This window comes from Streptopelia decaocto (assembly GCF_964273445.1).
Source record: "Streptopelia decaocto genome assembly, chromosome: 1".
Lineage (NCBI taxonomy): Eukaryota > Metazoa > Chordata > Aves > Columbiformes > Columbidae > Streptopelia > Streptopelia decaocto.
The window spans coordinates 181,995,530-182,020,074 of NC_138663.1; the positions used below are offsets into that span (position 1 = coordinate 181,995,530).

At 44.1% G+C, this 24,545-nt stretch overlaps 1 protein-coding gene across 2 annotated transcripts in view; it reads left to right on the top strand.

The window, feature by feature from the left end:
- The first annotated feature begins 21,506 nt into the window (after positions 1–21,506).
- ITM2B (integral membrane protein 2B) overlaps positions 21,507–24,545 on the top strand; it is a 28,233-nt gene continuing 25,194 nt past the window's right edge. The window contains exon 1 of one of the 2 annotated variants that reach the window (XM_082043516.1): positions 21,507–21,785. In XM_082043516.1, coding sequence (XP_081899642.1) covers positions 21,687–21,785 — 99 coding nt within the window. In that variant the 5' untranslated portion in view covers positions 21,507–21,686. The remainder of the gene's footprint in view (positions 21,786–24,545) is intronic. The other variant, XM_082043515.1, reaches the window with a different exon arrangement.

The window sequence follows — 24,545 nt, forward strand, 5'->3', positions numbered from 1 at the left end:
TAAGCTTTGGACTCCTTGCTTGCAATTAAGTACATATTTAAGCTGTTTGATAGATCATAGCCTGGGTATGCAGTATCTGGCAGATTCCAGTCTTTGCAGGACAGAGTGCTCAGGGACACATTTGTGCTAGGGCTGCACAAGTACATTTATTCTAGATGCTGATAACTCTGTCAAGTGCTTCTATTTACCCTGCCTTCCAAGCCATGATGCTTTCTCCTGTAAAATACAGTATAGTCCTGCTGTTCCTGGAGCATTTCCACGACCACAGAATTGCACCCAGTATGGATGCAGGCAGGATGCTTCTAGAATTGTGAGCAGTTGTATGGACTGTGTTGTTTCTGATATGACCACTCGGCTGTCACAGTAGAGTATCCCTCCACATTCACCTAACACCTCAAACTCCCTACATGAGCAGTGTAGATGAGGTGGCAGTGCTGGAGATAGCACTGTGCTGCACTCTCCCTGCCAACACTGACCATACCTTTCTGTTAGGTGCGGCTGCAAGCAACATCAAAGAATCTCTACACCCCAGGAGTGCCTCCACTATAGTCCCAAGTCCAGATACATGTCTCTGGTATGTCAGGGTGAGCCTTGGGTGTTCACCAGCCTATCCTTTTGCCTCACCCACTTCTTCACACCTTTGTTTCATGGGAAATAAACTCAGGCCAAAAGGCAACCATGACACATTCTTCCAGACCCCCAAGCAAGGAACATACTGTCAGGTATTCCAGACCTGCATTCTGCAGGTAGCCTCATGCCTGTGTTATTTCAAAGACTTATGGCCTTCTACTTCTGCTAACTCACACCACCTGTCTTGTAATACAGTTTTTAAAATTTATTTTTCATGAAACATAGCTATTTCATAAACAAGCTTGCATTTGTCTCTGTGAAAAGGCTATCCCATCCCTATGGGATTTCTACTTCTCTCAGGCTGTCAGATGCCTTGCAAAGCTGTCCCTTGCTCATTAGGGACTCACATAAAACTCCTGTCTTGTGAATTCACACGTGCCTTTGATTCTGTCATCTTTCTAGACAACCGGCTGCCTCTCACCAAAACACACCATCCAGGTACCAAGGTGCAGCCTCTCAAGAGAGGGCCATGCCAGACTCTGCAGAGATGAAGTCCTAAGTCCATAACCCTCCTCCTCACCCAGCTCCTCTTCCTGGCCTCAACACATATGCCAAGAAAACAAGACGTGTAGAGTCCAAAGGAGGAAATAGTGCTTTTTGTAGATAGCCTAATGCTACAGAGTTTTGTAAACAAGAGGGGAACTCAATACGGGTTTTTAAGAATATTTATGCAAGGAAATAATAGAGAAATTATGTTCTGACATAAGCAGTTAGAAAAAGGTTCCAGACTTTGATATATTCTGCTCTTAAAACTTAAAAATCTTTAAACCTTAAAACTTTTCCAGAAAGACTTTTGCTTTTTTTTTTTTTTACATTATTTTAGTGTCTCTTTGTTGCAGTCTTCATACAAGTATTTGCTGTTAATCCCATGTGCCAAATTACCTTAAGGCTTGTTTTTATCAAAACAAAATCCTGTGGTTTGTTTCAACACGTGCACATCAGAGGCAGGTTAGCTGGAGAAGCCATGCAATGTCCCTTAGAATCAGACTGACCTCTGGCAATCCTACCTCCTGATGAAATAACATTATTTGCTGACTTCCAAACACCTGACATGCACTAATTTTCCAGAAGTAACAATATATAGGAAGAAAATCTAAACCGCAGTTAAACCCCATTGCCTCTATCTTTTGGAGAGATGACAAACTTCTGTTAACAGAAGGAGAATTGAAACAAGTCCTTTCCCATTTGAAGTTTCACACATCTACAGGAATATGCTAACCAAAGTTTGCTCCAAATAAAATAGAAAGTGATGCGGAAGCTCAAGTAACTTCACGTGCTATATTCAAAGACAGACTGTGAATGGATTTCTTGAAATATGAAATTTTAACTGTAAAAAAACTGTCAGAATGCATCACGTATGAACACAGAAAGGCATTACAGACTGCAGGGAGATGAATATCTGTGATGAGAAAAACAACCCAACTGGCATGTAGAGGAATGCTTGAAGCCTCCTTTGTTATGACTACAGTAAAAATACACATCTATTTTCCTAGAATAACAAAGTGTTCATTCTCTCGCCTGCTTGGAGCTGTTGGGCATTTGCAGCGTGTTATTAGCAACTGTACAAATGTCTTGTGTTTTGGAAAATCAAAGGAATTAGTGAGTAAGGAGAATTAATACCTTCCCTTTAGCCCTGTCCCTGGATTTGCTTATGCATTTTGCTTTAAGGAGTCACTGGATAAAAAAAATATAATCTATGCTGGAATCAAGGACTGGCGCCCAAGACCTCCATCTCTCAGGGGAGCACCTCTATAATTAAGGTACAGAGTTGGGCTTCCTATTATTGCGTGTGCTTTTCCTGGCTTTGTGATTCTTCAGTGCTTTTTTTGTCCAGTGGTCTCTCCTATGGGAGGGAAGGCTCATGCAGCTTGTCATCCCAGCGCCGGCATCAGAAAATCCCCTTTGAGCAGAAGGGAGCCGCAGGTTTGAACACCGTCTCTCTGAGGAGAACCCCAATCTCTTTTTCCTTTGGGTGGATACTCAAACCATTACGTATTTCTCCTTGAAAGCCATTTTTCAGCAAGACATCTTTGTTCCCCAGGGCGAGAGCTAGTTACCTAAATCTAGAAGTGAATGAAAGGAGGGAGGGCTTAAAATACGTTCCAGCCACACACACGCAGAAGTCTATATCTGAGAAGAGGAAGAATCTCAGTTCTCCCCTGCCGTCTCATTTCCCACTGACTGGTCTAAACAGATGCTGTTCTCCCTTATTCAGAGGTTTGGTTGCTAGGAAAAGGATGTGCCACTGCCTAGATCCCTCTGTTTCTGGGAGGAGAGATGCCTAAATCAAGCTCATGAATTAGTCCTGGAGTATCTGCCTACAGATAAAATACTCAGCCCAAGTCCCATGTGAATCTTCCCCTTTTGTTCCTAGTTCCTGAGCACGAAAACTTGTCTACCATGCATATTAAAAAACTAAAAGGTTGTTAAAAAGGCAAAGTATCTTTCTCTGTTTATGCCATCAGCTAAATGTTTGTAGTCTTTCCTTTGCATGAGATAGACTTGTGCAGTGGTCCGATCCAGAAAACATGTTCCTGAGGAAACAAAACACTTTCTAGCAGGTTAGTTTCTAGCTAAATCAGCTCCCTGAGCTTAGTTCATCTTCTGGTTCCACTGGCAACAATGCCAGGCAAGACAGGAGTCCAAAACATGCAGACAAGGCAGAAATGTGTGAGTGGGGAAGGACAGGAATCAGGCAGCAAATTTAGAGCTCAAATTCAGAGCAGCTTATGCTGTGTTTGTGTGTTGGAATCATACTCCAAGGTACGGTCTGGGCTGTTATCTGCCCAGTGGGTTGTCGTCATCCCTATCTCCTGTAAATTGAATCTGCTTGAACTGCACACTGAGTCCCAAAATAGATTAGATATCACCCAATGGAGGGGTTTGCAGTTCAAAGGAAAAAAAAAAAAAAGACTTGGCAATGAGCAAGGCCCAAGGGTGGGGTTTCATGCAATGCTGAATGCAATTTAACAGCTTGCTGCTGAAAGAGGGATGGATGCTCATCTTTTTTTCTTCAGTATTTCATCTCCCGCAGGCACATACCGTTAATGCTTGCCTTGCACCAGCTCCAGCATTTGTCTTGCACTTAGTTTAAGAGTGGGTCAGTTTGTTTTACTAACTGCACCAGAAAACAAAGCCAGCAAAAAAGTGAGTGGTCTGCTGGGCTTAGGAGCTGAGTCAGCTTTCCTGGCCCCCTGGCTCAGTGGGATGAGCACCACAGCGGGTGCTTCCGGGGAAGGGGCAGGAGGCCCAGCTGGGAGCAGGAGGGTGTGGGGGGAAAGTGGGTACAGGACCACAGCCTGTTGGCAACACCAACCTGCTCCATTGGCTCAGTTTCCTGCAAATTGCAGCCCAGCTCTTCTTGGACTTTGCTGTCCAAAGCACATTATTAAACACATGCAACTCCCATGTCAGAGCCTTGCCAAACTTTTACTGCTACACATTATGGGCCAAATGAATTTGCAGATCCTTGTAGATTCAAGAACCAGCTTTGTTCTTGGTTCTTGCTGGCAGCTTGGGTAAGTGGTGGAACTGTGGTGCCATGTGCTTCCCTGCTGGGAAATTCTGCTTACTAAGGGAGCAATCTAATTATGTGCTTGAAGCTTTTGGAGAATCTGTATCGCCAGCCCCTTGAGGGGAGCTGCAGCAATCCAGATGCTAAGCAACAATAGTAGGAAATGCTGTGATGAAGCCTGCATTCAGTAGGGAAGAATGTCACTTAAATTACAAAATACCTACTTGAGAACTTCCTCTCTTTGAGCAGCAGTCTAGGGATTCCTTTGTTAAGAGGAGCTGACATTTTGTTTGCTGTCAGGTCACAGATTTTACAGACAGCTGTCATCATGGACCCAGCCTCTCACTGCTGGCATTTATAAGCCAAGAGATTCACCGATCTGTTTCATAGGTCACAGCTCTGTCCCTTCACTGTTCCCCGAACAAAAGTGATTTCAGTTCACCCATAGTCAAACAAAAAAGAGAGCTCCTTCTCCCCTGAGGAGCGTCAGGATCCAGTCTGAGTGATTACAGTCTACAAAGTAATCTGCGTGCCTTAAACAGAAAAACAAGTAACTCTGTCCCTGAACCCCAGGCACCCAGGCAACAGGACCCACTCAGAGCAGCTGAGACCCACTGTGGTTTGGTAGAAGCTGTGGTGGAGACATGGGAACTTTTCTTCCCCTTCCACACAACCAACAACATGAGCTTTTCAGAATCCTTCACATTGAAGTTGATTTGCTTCAGTGACAATTCCTCTGTGCAGTACATACGCCCAGTTCCTACCAACAGCATCTGTTGCTGAGCTATTGTTGAGTATGTAACAGAGCCATAGGAAGCCCGGACTCCAGATTATTCCTTACAGAATCATTCAATTTCTGTGTTTTCATGCTGCCAAGACCTGGAAAGAGAATGTGCGCACTTTCTCACAGGATTTGGCAAGTGCATGTGTTTCAGTAACATGGCCAGGATGTGCCCTGGCAGGGGTGAAAGAAGCAAGTCTAAATCACCAGTGGTGCAGCAGAGCTTCCATATTTTCTTTCAGGATAGTGGTTGCGTTTTCTGCTATCCCACACTTATGCCATAGTATGGCAGGAAGATGTGCCAGGGGAGGTTCAGGTTGGACATGAGGAAAAGGTTCTTCCCTCAGAGGGTGGTGGAGCACTGAAACAGGCTCCCCAGGGAGGTGTCACAGCCCCAAGCCTGACAGTGTTCAAGAAGAGACTGGACAACACCCTCAGACACATGGTGTGAACTGTGGGGTTGTCATATGCAGGGACAGGAGTTGGACTCAATGATCCTTGTGGGTCCCTTCCAACTCAGGACGTTCTGTGATTCTAAGATGACTTGTGGCTGCATTCAGTGCCTGGTGTGGAGCCTACTTTCTGAGAACATGCTAGCCTTAGGCTTGCAGCATGAGTCTTCAGATATGCTTAGCATTAAAATGTGGTTAACTCGGTTTCTAGCCCAGCTGAACTTTTACAATTAAGGAAGACACTGTGCAGCCCAATCAGACTTTTGTGTTTATTTATTTTTAGCTTCTATGGAAATTACAATGATGCAGTCACGCTCTGAGCATATGTGTGCTGTTTTGTGTCTGTCTGTCGGCCCTTTGCAAATAACTCCTGGCCATTTTGAGCCCAGTTTCACTTGAAGCTAGCAGTTTCAAACATACTGGGTCCCTACATATTTCATGGAAACAGATAGTTGAATATAGCAGAGGGAAAGCCTACAGCTTTATATGTTAGAAAATTTATATCATTAACCCAAGCCATATTAGGCATAAAAGAATCTACACAATAGAGCAGTATTATATGTCCAAACCTCATGAAAAGTTTTAATCAGAGGTGGCACCACCAGAGGATCCCACCATCAGATGAAAATGAGTTGGAAACCAGGTTTCATTTGCTGTGTGGCATATGGAAATACTTGATCACTTAGCAGAGTGAAAAATAAATACTAATTTTGTCTCTCTTGCATGCTCTCTTCTTTGCTTCCTTTGCTGCAAGCCTGTAATGTAGAAACAGATTGTGTGTGACCAGGAAGTGAGGGCTGATAACTATGCATAGAGGCTTAACTTTAAGAGAATATTCATGAAACTTATTATTTGAATTTAAACAAGGAACATTTTATTTCCCATATTCCTGTATGTCTTTTCCTTAACCCCACATTGGTTAGGTCTTAGCAGGTCATCACATGTTTCGTATGTCCATCACTGTAATTATAAAATATACTACACCCATAGGTGAACTACAAGGCTTTATTGGAGGAAAAGACTATAAAGCTGTGCTAGCTTGAAAATTCTGTTAGGCTTCTAGCTACCTTCAACAATTCACACATCTATCTTATGGTTAGGGCCTTACCTTCCCAAAATTGAATAATTAATACTACCAATTTTCTGAATAAGGACATAGAGAAGTACTGATAGAAATAGAATATAAATCTCAGTTGCCAAAAGAAATAGACTAAATGTTTAAATGTGCATTCCTGGTGGCTTTTACTGTCTCTCTTTGTCTTGGCCACAGTATTGCAAACCCTTAAGTATGCAAGTAACTCTATGCATATAAATAACCACCAGATCTTCTCAAATATTTGGAGGTCTGTGGCTTCACAGAACAAATACATATGAGTATGCAGAGACTCGTGTTGTAATAATTACTAATCATATCATAGTTTTACATATATAGTACAATGTACTAGAGCTATACCTTCATTATTATGAGTCATTCTGTTAGAAGGATCTTCTGACACTTGGCCTAGGGTGTGCAGCCCTTCCTCACACAGTTCTTCTGGTAATCAGTCGGGGACCATTCGCAATAAGCAGTTTGGAAGCAGCCACCCTGTTTGGGGAGATAAAAGACTTTAACAAAATGGGTAGTCACAGTGAGCCTCAGTGGGATCACAAGCACATTTAATTTACCAGCAGAGGTGCAGCCTTACTATCTTGCAGTTGCTAACATGGTTACAGCTAATGTGAATATGTGAGTATAGAAAGAATCTCCTTTAAAGTCTGACTAATTATTTGCTACTCTTACTCATCCATTTTGTTCTTTTAAAGATGGTTTTAAGATCAGTTCCTCCTTTACCTTTGAGGCCCAACTGCCAGCATTTCCCATTTCCACAGATCACCTTTAAACTAAGGCAAACTCCTTGTGCCCCCCTAAGCAGCAGTGATGTCAGCAAGTATTACAGAAGCAATGCAGAGCCAGAAAGGCCTGAACTCATCTGTGACAGATTCACAAGCTGGTCATCTCTCAATGCAAGAACAAGCCTGTGTAAGAGAGGATTAGGTCAGAATGCATTTTACATTAAAATTCAAACACTGCCACAGGAGAAAGAAAAAAAAAAAGTAAAATATTTTGATCATTGTTTATTTTTCTCCTGATAAATGTCTGCAGAGGAGGAGTCAAAATAATAAAATATTGTTTAAACAGGGCAAAACTCAAGTAATTGAGAAGCCAATGTATGCTTTTTATTAGTCATGGACGTATATTAGTCAACAGTTTTAAACATGTGAAAAACCACTGTTTGGTCCTCAATTACTTTTCATTCCCTTTCCTTGTTGCTCTTTTTTTATATTGTCAAAGCATCTAGGGGCCCAGTCCTGACTGAGAACTAGGGCCCTTACTTTGCTTATACAAAGAACTTACATTTGATGGATTTATATTTTTTTTCAAAATGTTTGTTCAACTATTGTTATTACTAAAACTATGCAATACTATTCATATATGTGGATGATTACCATGGACAGATGGTCTTGAATCAGTTCACTGTGCTTTGTTGTTTTAATAAATTATGTGCTTTAATTAACAGAAATTTCAGCCAGACATCTACCTATCAATTTTCCACAGGCTTTCTTTGCCCTTTTAATTGTAACAGCAGCCATTTCACATTTAGGTTGCAGAATATCTGTATTAACACAACCTTTCGTTGATAATTGTGAAGCCACCTGGGAATCAAGTGCTTATAGTCAGTGCACTCATCTGATCATGAGAAGAGTTGATGTTGTCAGCACTCCTTGCTTTGTTGTAAGGTATTATTCCTGTTTTACAAAGGAGGGCAGGAAGAAACACAGTTTAATCCCTAATTTTTGAAAGCAGTTATCAGGCAACTTGTACCCTGTGGGTGTGTCTAAAATTGTGGTACCAGAGACTTTTCAGTTCCCGAAATGTACCCTGGCCACATCGTAACTGCACCTGCGCATAAGGTTCTAATGTACAGGGTTTTCTCCCCTTCCTGCATCCTGGTTTCCACTGGAAGGAAATTCAGGTGTTTGGGAACAGAAGGATCTACAGTGTGCTCCAACTGGTCTCCATCTGGACAGGCACAAGATCACGACAGGAGTGAGGACAGGGAAGGGGAAGGACAGAGGAGGAACACACCCTGAAACCCATTGCCTGTTAAGGATAGTAGATATGTAGGGTGAAAATTGGGGTCCAGACAACGGAACTTCCTGGTAAAAGTGGGACTAGGGCACACTTTCTTGATTCAGGGTTCTGATCTTACTCCAGGATCATTCTTTTCCTCTTTTCTGTTTGTTTGCTGCTACAGAACCAGACTGGATACTATGATATTACATATTCATATTACAGTTGCAAAATAATACTCTGCAATTTGAACTTTCATTTTTAGAAAGCAACTTGTGATAGTAAATCTAAGAAACCAATAAATTTCCTTCTTATCATCAGTTCATCTATAACCTCTCTATAGTCACATTTTTCCTGTCCCTGATACTCACCTGTAGATCACAGTTTTTTTCAGTTTGTATTTCCGTCATTACTCTTCATCTATGACAAGGATTTCAGTTTCCCTACAGCAAACTGGCATTTTTTCTGGGATGTTTCAAGGGGAGCTAATTTACATCAGGAAATTGCTTCAAGGTGATCCATCTTGGACAGTCAAGAAGTTTGCATACTCTTTATGTCCTCTACAGACATATTTCGTTATTTCTTTTGTACTTCACACATCACCTCTGGCTCACAAGCATCTCCCCACCATAACCAGTCTTTGCCTTTTCCATAGTGAGTAGGCAATAAACATATGGTTGAGAATTGTGACATCCCAAGAAAAATGGGAGGGAAGAGTCCGTCGAAGCTTAGTAAATAGCTGGAGATGAAAGGGGGTTCACATGGGTCAAGGCTGGCTTCCAGCTCTGAGGGGAGAAGTGCCAAGCAACAAAACCAGGTTCCTTCTTTGCCTGGAGATATTGTGAAAGGACTGCTCAGAATGTCTTTACTTCCTGCACAAAGTTAATTTTTTTTCTATGTAGAAAACCTGTTTATTTTCTGCCATGTCCCAAATTGGTAATGCAAAAAGCTTCATTCACCACAGAGCCACTCAGCATCAAGTCAATGGGTGCCATTAAAGAACTTACCCAGGATTGAATAAAAGCAGTTCCAGGAGGGAGTTTACTGAGACATTTGCTGATTGACACTGTGCAGAGCTACATACTTGCCTGGTCGCAGGACAGGCAAAACACACTATTTCTGCAAAGGTCCATTTCTCTCTCCCTTCCAGACTTGACCTCAGCTGGAGAGGAAAAAATGGGATTGCTTCAAAGTGGGGAGTAGCGCGTACTTGCAATATGCTGCCACATCTCCAATCAGCCCATGGCATGGCTCTCATTATACAGCAGACGTGGCTTTTCTTCTTTATCTTTCTTCCCTCTTCCTTCCATACAACCACTTTTTTTGTCAGTTGAACTGATTAGGCCAAGAAAAAGCTAGTTCAGGTGTCCTTCAAAGAGGCTACACAGCCCTAATATATGCATGCACTGAATCTGCTAATGCCCTGGCTCAGTTAGACAGAGATCTCCACGCTTTCTGACTCCTACCTCTTTCTCCTGGTAAGGCTTTCTCCAGAAACATCAGTAAGCTTGCCATCTTACACTGTCGCTCAAGTACTTCATCACACTCCTCAAAACTAACCTTTTAGAGAAGAGCTGACAACAGTGCATTGACTGTCATGCAGGTCTGTCACGATGCCCAAGTTGTTGTCCTGTCTGGTTTGTCTGTTCTGGTCTATTGACTCTAGTTTCAAGCTTAACTGCTCAGTACCGAGAGGTAGGGAGCTTGTCTTGTGTCTGTACAGCACAGAGTCCTGTGGTGTCCTGTCTCCATCACTTCAGGTTTCTAAAAACGCATGCACTCTGATTGATCCTAAATGTTTTTCTCCATTTCTGATGTTTAATCATATTTTATGTAATCCTACTCCCCCCACCTAAACGAGTATGAAATTATTCTCAAAGCAGCAAATCTGCAGGGATGGGGAGCAAAAACTATTTCCTTGACTTATTAATTTTTGGGACTATAGTGTCTCTGCAAGGGCTCCTACACAGGACTTTTATGCCCTAGGTCTATGAAAGTGCTATAGCCACACTGTAGCAGGCTGCTAAACTTACCACCTGTAAAGATTTCTACTGCTTCACTCCCAAACAGGCAGCTTCTGCCTGTGGCACATACAGGTAGTAAAAGTTTGGAGCCAGATCTGCCTTTCCTATATCTCTCCCCAAGCACAAAACAGCCTGCGTGCAATGGCAGTGAAAGCATAGTCTTGCTTCTGTGCTGGTGCTTCTCGAGGCAGATATGAACCTGTTAGATGAAGTCGTGGTTATAACCACAGTGTTAAAAAAAGATTCTGTGACGCCGAGAATTTTGGTGGTTGGTCTGTGGTGGAGAGAAAGGTGTCTGCAGCTGTGCAGTTCAGGATGTGTTTTAGTAACAGAGCAAGTATATACCCAAGCTAAATGTGTTAGATTAGAAAAACATATACACCGTTGTGTGACAATAAGCAAAAGAGTCTTGAAAAGGTACTAAAGCCACTAGACTGTCAAAGAGAGAAAAATGGGGCATACTGGAGTCTGGATGGGCAGGCCTGTGTGCATTGTTACTGGTTTGGTGGAGTACTGAGAAATTGCTCCCTGTAAACTCTTTTCAGCATCTGTTCATTCTGTTATGGCATAAGTGCACTCCCAAAGTGCTGGACAGACTGAACACAACTTGCTATCACTCATAAAAAATTGCTGTTCAGGCCATGAAGATATGGTGCCCTAGGTCACCCTTCTCCAAAGTGACACATGGCTCCCTGGAGGAGATGGACAGCCAGGAGGTCATGGTGGCTGTGGAAGCAGCCAGGGTTAACCATCCTACATGAGGGTCTGCCTAAAAACTGTTCCCACCCCAGAGACTGAAGAGCCCTTTGAGGACAGCAGGTTCCTGTCTCCAGTCACCTTAAGGCAATGTGGGGGAATTTATGGCAAAGCAAAGGGGCTTCAAAGGAGCTGGTTCCTGGAAACACCCAACTTGACTGGAGTCCCCATTGGTCTTGCCTCACTCTATGACTCCACCTTTCATACTCTACATAAAAAACCCTTCCTATGTGAGACCTCCCAACCCAGTCTCAGGGTTCCCTCAGGCCTATGTTTTGCACCTAAGACATCACACAGTCATTATTTTACTACCTTCCTGGTGGCTTAATGTCCCTCTTCACCTGCTCCCTACTTAACAAGAACCATAATCACTCCCCACCTCTCAACCTTCACAGAGACACGAATACTAGTGTACCCCAGTTTTTCTGGTAGGATCTCAATTCTCTTCCCACGTCAAATATTGTCTGTCCATACCATTTTCTCTTGCCATCTACCCTCCTACCCACCTCAAGGATTTTGTCTTCCTCTTGTTTTTCCTTCTCATGGCTCAGTTGACCCTAATTTCCTTATGCTAAGGACTTAATGCTCTTTTTTTTCTTTTCAATTCAGGCTTCCCCACCTCTTTTCCCTCCCTACCTCCAGGGCTGGGTTCAAACCCATTTCCCCACTATTGTAATGGGTTTTCTTTTTTCTGTCTGGGAGAGGAATTATTCACAGTGTGGGTGTGTCTCAGCTGTATTGAAAGGACAAACAGAGAGGGTGGATGGGCACTGTTATCTTGGAAGGTTACCTTGGTTCACTATACACTTAGAAAAGTGCCTGAGACTGTAGTTCTGATAAACACAGGGAAAAGGCTCTGTACCATCTTCATTTTTTCTTCTTCATTATTAAATATTTACTAAAATCAAGGGAGTTCTGCCCACTCATGCCAAGAATACTCCCTGAAACTCAAGAAATAAACGGAAACTGTGTTCAGAATTTACTGCTTTAGAGACGACAGAGGTACTATGAGGCTGAGTGTAGGGCTCAAAAAGTCAGCCCATAACTTGTACAAAACAGAGGAGAAAACACAGTCTAGCAAAAATGATAGTGTGATTTATTCAAAGATGTTTTCACACTGAAGAACATCTCTTCAGGCCTCCTAAACCAAAACAAGGCAATAGCCCCCATGCATAGAGAAAAGCAGGATATGCCAAAACCTGCCTACCCATTTTTTTTTTGTAAAATACTTATCACTTTCTTTTTAATTTGGGTTTAAAACTAGCATGAAAATTGTCTTAATCTCCACACTCCCGGTCTCATTACACTGTCTTTTTCTCTTGCTTATTTATTTTTGGCTCCCTCTCCATCATTCCTGGTTCATATTTATTTCTGTTTGTTCTTGGTTTTCAAATATGGGACCTGCTTCTATTGTCTTTACTCAGACGGTTCTTTATTGAAAACAAATGGCAGTATTGCTGGAGAAAAGGCAACGGAAATGATCCATGGTCTTCATGTTACCACCTTGCTTCTGTAGCAAGCTGTGAGCTGGCAGAGATATTCGCCAGTATACAAGTAGCCTCAGATTTGATTGCAAATGACAGGTTAAAGACCATGTTTCCATTTACAGTCTAGGTAAGGAGTTTATTGTTCATATAGCTTTCTATTTTTAACCTATTTTTAAAATGGTTTCCCTTCAGAAGGGGCAGTATTATTTAGGAATCTAATTCTTCTGCTTTGAATTATTGGAGACTGAAGGAAAACTAACTGGTTTGCTGGCAAGGTACATATGTAAAAACATTGACCATGCCTTTGACTGATGATGGCTTCTTGTCAGTCATTTGAGTGATGCAATTTGTGCAAGAACCTTTGTACTCTTCTGTGTTGCTTCCAGAAATGGCCACGTGTTTCTTGGTACATAAATTTTATTAATATTGAAAGGGGATTGTAAGCTTCTTTTTTTAGCAGAGTGAAGATGGATGATTTATCTCTAAGGCAGTCAAGACTCATCATTGCACATCTTCAGTCAATGGGAATATTGCTCTTGACTTCAGTACCTACAGAACCAAGTCATAGGGAGGAAGACAGATTTTTTTTTGTCTAACACCCCCCCACACCCCCCCCAATACGAGATCATTGAGAATTTTCCTTAGATTGAGACTATGGTTTTATCTCTGAGTCTTGGCATTTCCTTACAAATTACCATTAGTTCTATTTTTCCTGCACAATTTATCTCCCTAGTGCAGAGTCTGAGCCATCCTGAACGAGTAGGTAGTCACCTTGCCACAGTTTGTTTTACCCTGTGCTGGTGCAGTCAATGCTGTGTTATGTTGGATACAGAGAAATTCATCACAACAGGCCACAGGGATATACTGAGAAAGCAGGAAATACTTCTTACATTTCTTTCAGCTTCTTCAGTGTTTCATCCTTGTAATCATATCACTACCCCACTAACCAGGCTCAAAAATACAAAGGAAACTCGATTTATTAGCTCTCTAGCTTTAAATAATCCTGAAGAGAAAAATGTTGCAGAGAGATTGCACGTTATTGATTTTTTTTGTCTCTATAATCAGGCAAAAGATGAGGCTTTCTGGGCAGTAAACATCTTTCCACAAATCCATTCAGGATTTGAGAAGGTGAAATTTTAGTAAATTTTCCTGAAGGAAATTTTAAAACAGGTTTAAATTATTGCCAGATACCTAACTCTCTTTGGCCTAGGGACAATACTTAACAAGCTGTATGCTGCAGCACACTCCAGATTCTGCTATCATTATAACCCAGGGGTTTAACATTTTTCTCCTCTCCTCTCCTCTCCTCTCCTCTCCTCTCCTCTCCTCTCCTCTCCTCTCCTCTCCTCTCCTCTCCTCTCCTCTCCTCTCCTCTCCTCTCCTCTCCTCTCCTCATTTTCTCCTTATCTCCTTTTCTCCTTTTTCCCCTTTCTTTTCTTGAAATTGTAAGCAATACTGGAAAGTCTGGGCTGTATGATGCAGACAAGTCATAGGCTGGGGATGCATGCTTAGGGGTCTGCTTTACTAGAATTTCCATATCATAAAGGAAACCTTCATGATGACCATTCCTGGGGAAATCTTTCCTTGTTCTTATTAAGCCAGGTGATCTTATTGAACTTACAGATGTTTTAAAAAATATATAAAATGGGGTTGGTTATTTTACAAGTCTGTAAATTGAGTAGAAAGGTAACTAAATGTCCAAGCATCTTAAAAATATCCTTTATCTCAAATGCAAAAGACCTCTGACTACTGCCACAGGACAACTGGTGGATCCCATCCTCTGTATTCTCCTGCAGCCCCTTTTAATTTATGTTGCTGCTTATTCTATCCCCCCAGAACACCCAGCCTGTCAGGAAAAGAAGGGAGAAGAAGAGCTGATAAACACAGAGATCTCAGTATCTGGGCCATTTTACACCTCCCCCACCCAACACCTTCATTCCCAGGCTGACAATGTCAGTTGTTCCAACATTAAGAGTGAGGTTTCCTATTACATCTAAAGCAAAGTGACTGTGGGCTGCTGCCTACAAGGAGCCCTCTTACTGCTCTTTCCCCATCCTCCCCCACCAACAAGCTCTGGCTGCTTCCCTGGAGGCGACTCCAGGGAATCACGCAGCTGATGGGTGAGCAGCTCAGAGCTGACCCAGTGCCAGCTCATCCACCAAGCAAGTGCAGTAATAAAAAAGCAGCATTTTACTCTTGGATCCAGTTTATCTATGACCATCTCAAGGCCTGACTCACAGGAAGCAATGGGGGTGCACCTGGAGGAGATATATGCAGTTGTCCAAAATTTGGTGTAATGTGGAACTCCTCCTGAAGATACCAGGTGATGCTTTAAACAGGCACATCTGTATGAAGCCTCTGGCTTCTGCTGTATTGGGGAAAATGTTTGTCTTACGTGCGGCAGAGCAGCCAACAGCGCAATTAACCCTTCAACAGAAGACATCAAGTTTGCTGTTCTCTGAGCAGCATTGTGAGCCAACCACATTGAAACCTGTTTAAACAGGATAGAGCCTTTCATACTTTCTATTGTGTAACTCATGCAACTTTGCAGAACTTTATCCTAAAAACCAACAACTCCTGCTTCCTTCAGACCCCCAAATTAACAGCAAGGATGCTATCTGAATGGTTTGTAGCACAAGAGTGTCTAGGAGCTGGTTAGCTGGTGTCAGAAAGCACCATGTGCAGGCTCACACTTACACAGGGTCTACAAAAAGACAACTGCAGGTCCAGAAGAGACATGGGAGCATGGCGATATACAGCAAATGGGGAGAAAAGGGGTGAAAACGAGGGTGCAGAGCAATGGTGAGATGGTTTGGACTAGTGAGGTGAGCAGACTATCACTTCACCTTGGCAGAGCTCTCATCTGCACATCAGTGCACAGGAGGCTGTGTCCTGAGGACAGGACTGCAGAGGAACAGTAGTAGCTGGGTGTCTCGGACGGTGGGTCCATCCAGCAGACTCAGCACTTCAGGTGTGGCTTCTTTTTCTCCCCTGTATAGACAGAGTTCAGAGTTTGCCCCAAGGAAAAGAAACACTACAGCATTGAGTACAAATATGTAAGATCCCAGTGATCTGCCTGGGAAGTAGGAGGTAAAACTAAAGGAGGAGAGGTTCAGGCTAGACAAGAGGATGAAATTTTTTATAATGAGGGTGGTAGAACACTGGCACAAGTTGCCCAAAGATGCCCCATCCTTGGAAACATTCAAGGCCAAGCTGGATGGGGCTCTGAGCAACCTGATCTAGTTAAAGATGTCCCTGCCCATTGCAGGTGGCGTGGACCAGATGAGCTTTGAACGTCCCTTCCAACCCAAACTATTCTGTGATTCCATGATAAGGCAAACATTACAAATCCATGGTGACTCAGCTGCCACAGCTGTGATTCTTCTGTTGGACTATGGACACACGTAACTCTAGCAATATTCTGTTTTTTGATGGACAGGACAGCTGCTTCCACGTGTGGGTGACCCAGGGCCAAAAAAAAGAAAGTGTGCACCAGTAATGATGTATAGGACCTGCCATGAGATCTGATGACGAATACGGACAGGACCATGCACCAGCCAGAGAAGGCCTGGAAGGCCAAGTGAGGAAGTTTGTATTTGATACAGCAGAAAAGGAGAAAAAAGAACAAGTACAAAAAACTCCTGAGGCCTAAACAGAAATTTGAGACTATGACACTCTATACTTGGATACATTGTAATGGAGCAAGCTGAATTAATCTTCAACCTCCTAAAGTAGGTGTCCTGGGTTAAATTAACCACCTGCACCCAACTGTTCTGGCAGCCTTGGGTGCTAACAGGCAAGGCAAAAAAGTAGTAATAATATCAGCTCAATAAAGCCTAAGACACAAAATATATTTGCAGCATGTATTTAATATATAAAAAGGGAGAAGATGGCATTTGTTGGGCTGGTAAGGAGAAGGTAGCAGCTGCTAGGATACTACAGGACAAGGGCTTGCACGCATTTTTTTGTTTCTGTGAACGGAAATGAGAGAAGGAAAAGAGCTTAAGGGAAAAGAGAGCGAGCCTTCAAAGTTATTCTGTGTCCTTAGCTTCCCTGAGAATTTTTTATTTCTGTATCTGATTTAGATTATAAAATCCCTGGGGCAGCAATAGTCTTTAATTTGAGTCTTCTTCAGTACTGGCCAAATCACTGATGCTTAATGAGAAAATAAAATGTTGATAAATTAATATAAAAGTTGCCTTCCTGCAGTCTGGCACTTAATAGATGACACCCAGGTAGAAATGAAGTAAAAACATTTGTATTGAACCCGAGCAGAGGATGAGCCTTAAGAGCATGAGAGTCCTTCCACTGCCTTCGACAAGGGAGGATCTGGCTCATGTTGCAAACAATTCCTTGAAATTAAGAATGTGCAACTGGGTACTGTACACCCATGTACGCTTCTGCATATTGCATATGGTAATTTCCCACCAGACAAACTACAGACCCAGACAGGCAAGCTGCTGTGTCTTGGTGGACCCTGGGGTTCCATGTGGGTGCAGAAGCCAGCCATGCAAAGCAGTGCGCTGGATTATGGCATAATTAATTGCTGTGGTGCCACTTACACACTCTAATGGGCTTTATTTGCAGCGGGGATGACTGAGGTGCTGGGAAGCACAAGCCAAGTTGAAATAGATCTGTCAAGCTTATTTCATGCTTTGTTGCAGTGGCTACATTTTAGACAGATTGTGAAAATTATGTTATTTTTAATAATTAGATTACAAAACTGCCTAGACACAGAAAAAAATTGGGGGTTCTGCTGTAATGGTTGGGTCCCAAAATATGCGAGAACACCAACAGTCTGCAATCCCAACCATCTGCAAGCTAAAGAATGACAAAGACTTCTGTACCATGTGGTTTGCCAACTTCATCAGACTCTGGGATCTCAACAAGAATATAGAGGCTGATTAACAGACTTGTACCTTTCGATATGTTTTTTTTCCTATCCTATTTACAAGAGTAAGTGCCATCTTTTTTCCATCCTGCTTTAGCCATCAGGAATTCATGTTGTTCTTTTTGGTTTGAGTTGTTCCAAGAAAGACAGATTTGGAGATGGCAGTAGATCTAACTCAGGACAAAGCTACAAAAATGCTGCCATGGCTGTATCCCCCCATCTAACCAAAACAAACAATCTGGAAAAAGATTCCCTGATCAACACATCAAGCAATGGAAAAAAAAAAAAAAACCAATAAATAAATAAATTTTATATATATGTGTATATATATATATATATACACATATATATAAAATTCTGATATAGTGGCATTCCCAGTACAGGGAATCACCACTGGAATTATACAAGTAAAATTACTAGTCTTACCTGTGTAGAAACATATCTAAGACTAAGTCTGCTCTTAGTACAAGTCCTTGCAAATGAATTCAGGGGTCACACAAAAGGGACAGTGTGACAGCAACTTTTTAGTGAGCCGTTTGAGTAAGAATCTGGCAAATGAGACTTCCCTGAGGTGGAGCTGAGGGGGCTGTGCAGAGAAGAAGCGGGGTGGAATGCAGAATGGGGCAGAGGGGAAGAGCCAACCGTGGAGTGAAAAGCCTTGAAACAGTGTAAATGGATTTCAACTTCTAGCTAAGAAAGGGAGCTGAAGGAATGTCTGTCACAGAAACTTTTGCTTGTCTCCTCACTCCTCCTGCCCCAAGAAATGAGAATGATATACATAGTTAGAGATAGATGGTAGATCTATAAAGACATAAAACTGGGAAGAGTGGTTGAGGGAAAAGTAAGACACACCATGTCAAAATGTCGGGCAGTCAACAAGAAACGAGGAGTAGAAGAAACAATTAAAAAATACTGTGACACCATATGGAACTTTCAGTTGCATTTGAAAGCTCTATAAAAGAAACTTTAAAAAACAATTACATTCTCCTCACCTCAAAATAGTGTGTCCTTTGTTGGAAGACAATATAGTTATTTAAAACCCCTGGGGTTTTACATGTTTGAATCCACAGATTGTCTAGTACAGGCATTAGAAACTTATGATCCTGGTGTAAGAGATAGCATGTGCAATGATTTTGAACTGTAGATGGGCAAGCACAGGTACAGCAGGAGCATCGTGGCATTTTAAGAGAGGCATTGGAAAGAGAAAGCAACTCCCAGTGCTGATGGATATAATAGCCATTTTCCACTGAGGGTAAACAAGGAATCAATGAAATGCCCCCCTTTTAGTGTCAGCTGAAACAATGGAAAACCTCTGCCCAAGGACACAAACACACAGATCTCAACAGCACAGGTCATCTGTACCTAGGGGGGGTCCTGAGATCTGATAAATGACGGGGCAGAGGACTGAAGGAACTGAAGCCTTGTACGTGAGAAAGAAGCAGCAGAAACATGAGACAGAAACAGAAAGTCATCCAGCTATCAACCAAGATGCACCTACTTGCCTGAGAAAAAATGAGGCTGTGGTTTTGAGAGATCTAGTACTTGTGTCTATGCAGAAGTGGGGAGGCCTTCCTCCCTACCTCCCCCGCCGCTTTCTTGGCCTCTCAGTCCCAGTGTTTAAGCTGGTGCTGGTCCTTAGACCCCTCTGAACTGATATAACTCACCAACCCAGAAAACCTTAGGTAATTTTCTGCTGGATTTATGAACTGAATTGGCTCATGCGTGGGTGACAAACGTAGCACAGGCACTGAGTGGGATTGCTGGTGGAAGGAGGGGAGCATGAAGGGTGAGATGAAGGGCAAGAAGAGGAAGAAGATGAGGCAAGATTTCCTTTGGGAGGAAGAGAGCCATCAGATCAGCTCAACTGCCTGTCAAACCACAGCTTGAAAGCAAGCACGTAAAAGCAAAGCACGGTCTGGAAGTAAGCTGAGAGGTTCTCCTAGTATTATGTTTTTACTCTGTTCCCTAACAGAAAGAACCCCAAATATCCTAAATTCTCACTAATCAAAAGGTAAGAAGTGGCAACACTGTAAGGCTGCTATTCTAATCCTGCTGTGGTGAGCCACCATGATTTGTAAACATGATTCAAGAAGCAGACAGAGAATATTTGATCTGGAAAGATAAGAGCGTATGCTGCCTGGGGAAAGAGTTAGATATACTTTGACGCGGATAATGAAATGCCATGCCTTAGCCTTGACTGTCTTTTGCATACCCATCTTCCTGTGAGGAATATCTGAAGATGTCATTAAGGAGAACAAAGCAAAGCAAAGCTCAGAACTGCAGCCTTTGCATGCTAAATATTGTCCTGAATATACAACGCGCCTGCACAGATTCCCATTGAAATGGGAGCAGAGGTGTCGGTGCTTTTCTCAATCTGGGAGGAGGACAATGAAGTCCCACTTATTAAAAAAAAAAAAAAATCCATAGTAGTAGGCTGGGAAACTGTGGCTTATGATAGGCTTGTTAAAGTACTTTATGGTTTTAATGTAGAATGCTCAAATACTTTTTATGAAAGTTCCTATTCAAGCAAAACCTCCAGGATCACACCAAATATGGTCAGAAAGTGCCTAAAGAAATCTCTGTATTCCATCTTCCTTGGCACCCATGGCTTTTTATACTTCAGTGAAGTATCTGCAAATGATTAAGTTAAGCTCTGTTGAATTTTAAGGTAGTTAGACTGAATTTTTGGAATACCTAGGGCAATTTGCAGTCTTGGGTGAGAGCTGTACAATCAGCTGTTTTATCTCAACATCATGTAAAATATCTGGTTTGCTTTGTGGATTTTATATCTTTATCAGAAAAAAAAATCCTTAAATTATCCACAGACCTTTGGGTCAAAAGACTTCAGGGGGAATAAACGAACCAGGTTAAGTTAGCTTTTCTGTCAGCCATTTTACATCAACAGTTTTAAAGGAGACATATGACCAGGCACATGGCAAAAGGACAATTCAGTCATGGTGCCATCTAATGCCCTTGGGCAAAAGACCAGATTTTGCCGAAGTCAGCAGCAGAGCACCCGCTGAGCTGAAGCATTTTGCTTGCCAGGTATCTTACCCAGAGCAACAGAAACATTACTCTGCCAGGCTCCTGCCAGGAAATCAACTCTACCCAGGTGAGTCACCAAAATGCAATCCTTCTCGGAGCAGACTATAACCATATCCACAACACGACTGCGTGCATCACGTAGTTTTACTGCAGAGCTCAGGATGGTGCATTGGGCTCGCCTGACTTTTCACACCCGCTGTGTTGGTGAGGAAGGGGGAAGGTCACAGCTCCACATTCCTGGCACACCTCGTACCCTCCCTGAGGCATTTAACAATTGCTGGACTTCACGCTTCCTAAATAGCATTTGTGGGATTCTGTTCCTGATCCTGATCCTAACACCCATAGATTTGAATTTAAAACATCTAATTAAAATGGCAATCTAAGAAATGCACACACGGCATCAGGTGAACCAAACCACTTATGCCACCCCTGCCCCCCTGGAAAAGGTGGCACCCCCATGCGAAGCCACAACCTCACAGGAGCATCAGGGCCTGCCAGGCCGCCGCCCAGCCCTGCGTGAGGCCCGGTCCTGCCCTGGAGGCCCTGCAGAGGAGCCAGGCCCGGGGTTCGCCGCCGGGGCCAGGCTGGGGGCACCAGGCCGCTGCAGGCGAAGCCGCCCGGGGGCACAGCCGGGCGCCGGCAGTGAGCTGAGCCCGCGGGGCACGCAGCCCTCGGCCGACGAGAACGGAGCTGCGGGGGGAACTAGCTCAGCCCCAGGCGCCCCGCGCCACAGCGCTGGAGAGCGGAGGGCGAAGCCCCGTCACCCCCGCCTCCCCCCTTCCCGCCCGCCCCTCCAGGCACCGCCTCCTCCCCTCCTCTCCCCGCCCCGCCGCAGGTCGCCTCTCCTCCGCCGCCGCCTGACAAGGGGACGGGGGCGGCACTCGCGGCGCGGCGGCAGCGGGGGGCACAAGGCAGGACGTTGCCTTCGAACCTCTGCCGGTCCGGGCTTCTTCTTGTCCTCCTTCTCCTGCGTGCGCGGCGTTGAGGAGCGGCCATGGTGAAGGTGTCGTTCAACTCGGCGTTGGCGCAGAAGGAGGCGGCGAAGAAGGAGGAGGAGAACAGCCAGGTGCTGATCCTGCCGCCGGACGCCAAGGTGAGTGCGGGGGGGGCCCGAAGCGCTGACCCGGCCCGGCTGCGGGCGCTGCGCTCCGCTCAGTGCTGCCGCGGGGAGGGAAGCGCACTGGCGACGGGTTTATTTTTCGTGTGTGCTCTTCGCTCCTCGTCCATCAGCCGCGGGCAGGCCGGCAGGGAAGGCAGCGCAGCGGTGCGGTGCGGTGCGCCCCGCCGCCCCTCGCAGCTCACGCTTCTAAAATGGCTGACAGGAGAGCGAGCTTTAAAGCCCCGCTTCTCCCTACTTTGGGGATTTTTTTTGTGTGTGTTTTTTTCTCTTTCTTGTTTTTTTTTTTTTTTTTTTCTTTACCCCGACAGCGCTTGGATCGCGTCCAACTCGGCTTTTAAAAGGCGCTTTCGTCTTCTTCGCGGTGTCTCGTCCAGACCCGCGGCGAGCGGAGGGGCCGGCCCGGGCAGGCGCTGCCCTCCCTGGCCAGCCCGGGCGTGGGGACGGGCCGGCGGCGCCCCCGCCCGCTCCCGCAGCCCGTCCGCGGCCGCTCCGCAGCCCGTCCCTGGCCGTCGTTGCCGGGGAGGGTCGGGGTGCCCCTGCGCTGTGCTTGGGTCGGTCGCGGGAAGTTGGTTTGCGTGTAGATCGATGTCTGGACGGCGTCTGGTCTCCACACGTTGTTTAATCTCCCCCGGCGGCACGGATGAGTCCGACGAGCCAGCGAGCTCGCAAACCCTAAAACGCTTCAGGGCAGGGAGGGCTTGGCGAGGGTGAAGTTGGAGGTTTGGCCGCGGCGTGTCTTGCAGAGCCTGGTGATCGTGTGTGTGTGTTACAAGCGAACTTCGCCTTGAAACTCGGGCTGGTTTAAATAAAGGAACAAAGAGCTGCCTCCCCCACCCCAAAACAGCACCCGAGCTCCGGTCGCTGCCGCCTTCCCTCCGCGTCTCCCAACAGCAACAAAGAACAGAACAGCAGCGGCTTTTAAACTTATTGAAGTGCAAAACTGCCCAGAATATAAAGGGTTTTATTTGTAATTTTTGTGCTCCCGTGATCAAAACCAGTTTTTAATTAGAAGTAGCGTAATTTGTTCTAAGTTCTTTGAAAAGACAATGAAAACTTGAAAAATGGCCAGCTGTGCATAAACAGCATGCCTTGCTGTTTTCATTTGCTTTCATGATCTTTTGTGCATCAAGCCTCTGAGTTGCCAGATTTGATCTGCAGAATAGATGGTGTTTATTAATTTCCTAAATCTTTGTGATGGACCGCTGCCTGGGAAGACAGGATCTGTTGAATTTTCACGATGAAGTTGTGCCCTGGTGTAGGCTTTGGTGTGATTTTGATGGGGTCAGGTTCTTCACCTGCAGAACCCACTTGTTTCAAAGCCAAGGGGGACCGCAGATGTTTTCTAGTGACGTCTTCCTGGTACAGCGAGTGGTTAAATTGCACATTTCTACTGAATGTGCTGCATTTATAAAACTCTGACCAAAGTATTCAAGCCCTTAGAACAGTGTGCCACAACAAATGAGACAGTATCATTACTCAAATTGCCTGTGATTATGGGAAATCCGTTAGGTGATCTGCGTGCCTAGTTGTTCCTAGCAGGAGTGCCTTTCTCTAGAATATAATGGATTTCCCAGGCCCAGGCTGAGCTGTGGAGTTCCTTCCTGACCACAGGTTTGGCAGTTGGTTTGACACCAAGTAGACACAAACTGCAAGTTCCAGAAAACAGGTTTTTCATAGTACCTCAGGATCCAGATCTGCCCTGTATGATGTTTGTTTCCAGATAGCCTACCATCATGGGCTTGTAGTTCCTACTGCTAAACAAACAGAATGCATCTGGCTAATTGTCCACTGGGGAGCAAATCCTCCTGACCCTGTCCAGATACTGACAGAAGTGTGTTATTTGACTATGATTTCCTTAAGGCAGAGCTGTCAATTCTTGCAGCTGAGGATGAGATACAGGATCTGCCTTAACTTTGCCCAGGTCTTAGTACTGCTTTCCTTGCCTAGAAATGAGACTTGCAGACATTTATTAACCAGATTAAAAGGTGGTCTGGTCTCACAGTAGCTACTTCTGAGTTCTTGCCCTGTTATCAGGGGATGCACGTGCCTGAGCAAGGCAACAGTCCTAAAATAGTGTGCCAGGAACAGATGCCCTGTACAGATGAAAATTCCAAAAGCATATGAGTGCTCTTAGGGGGCATCGAGCCTTTGACATTCTCCTTGACACATTTGCATCTTTTCTCAGCAGAACTGCAGATCTACACCTACCAGTGCACAAAATTCTCTTGAAGAAGCTTTTTTTTTTGAGCATGCATGTTTTAGAGCATAAATAAATGCAGATCTGAATACAGTAGCATCATCTATACTTTTAGTAGAAGAGGCTATGCAATCCATGCAGGATTAACAAATTGAAAAAATTATGTAGCTGTAGAGGTATTTGGATCTTTAGGAGTTCATTCTCAGATCTCAGACGAGAAAGGAACTGAGGGCCATTGTAAAACTTGATACCTTTGAGGTTAAGTGCAGGATATATTCTTTGAACTTTGCCTTCTCTAATATAAATGCATTAGAAATTAATCTTTTTACCTCCTCGACAAGGAACTTCTACTGCCTATGCGGGTCTTTGGAGGGCAGGGGACAAATGTATTATTCATATCACTTAATTGCTGGAAAACCCTTAGCCTCAAGTGAGGTTTGAAAGCCATATGAGAATGTATATAGAAGAGTGAATTCTGGTAGATTGAAAAAAGCTCACATCACCAAAATGGTATATATGGGACATTTGTTTTCCCC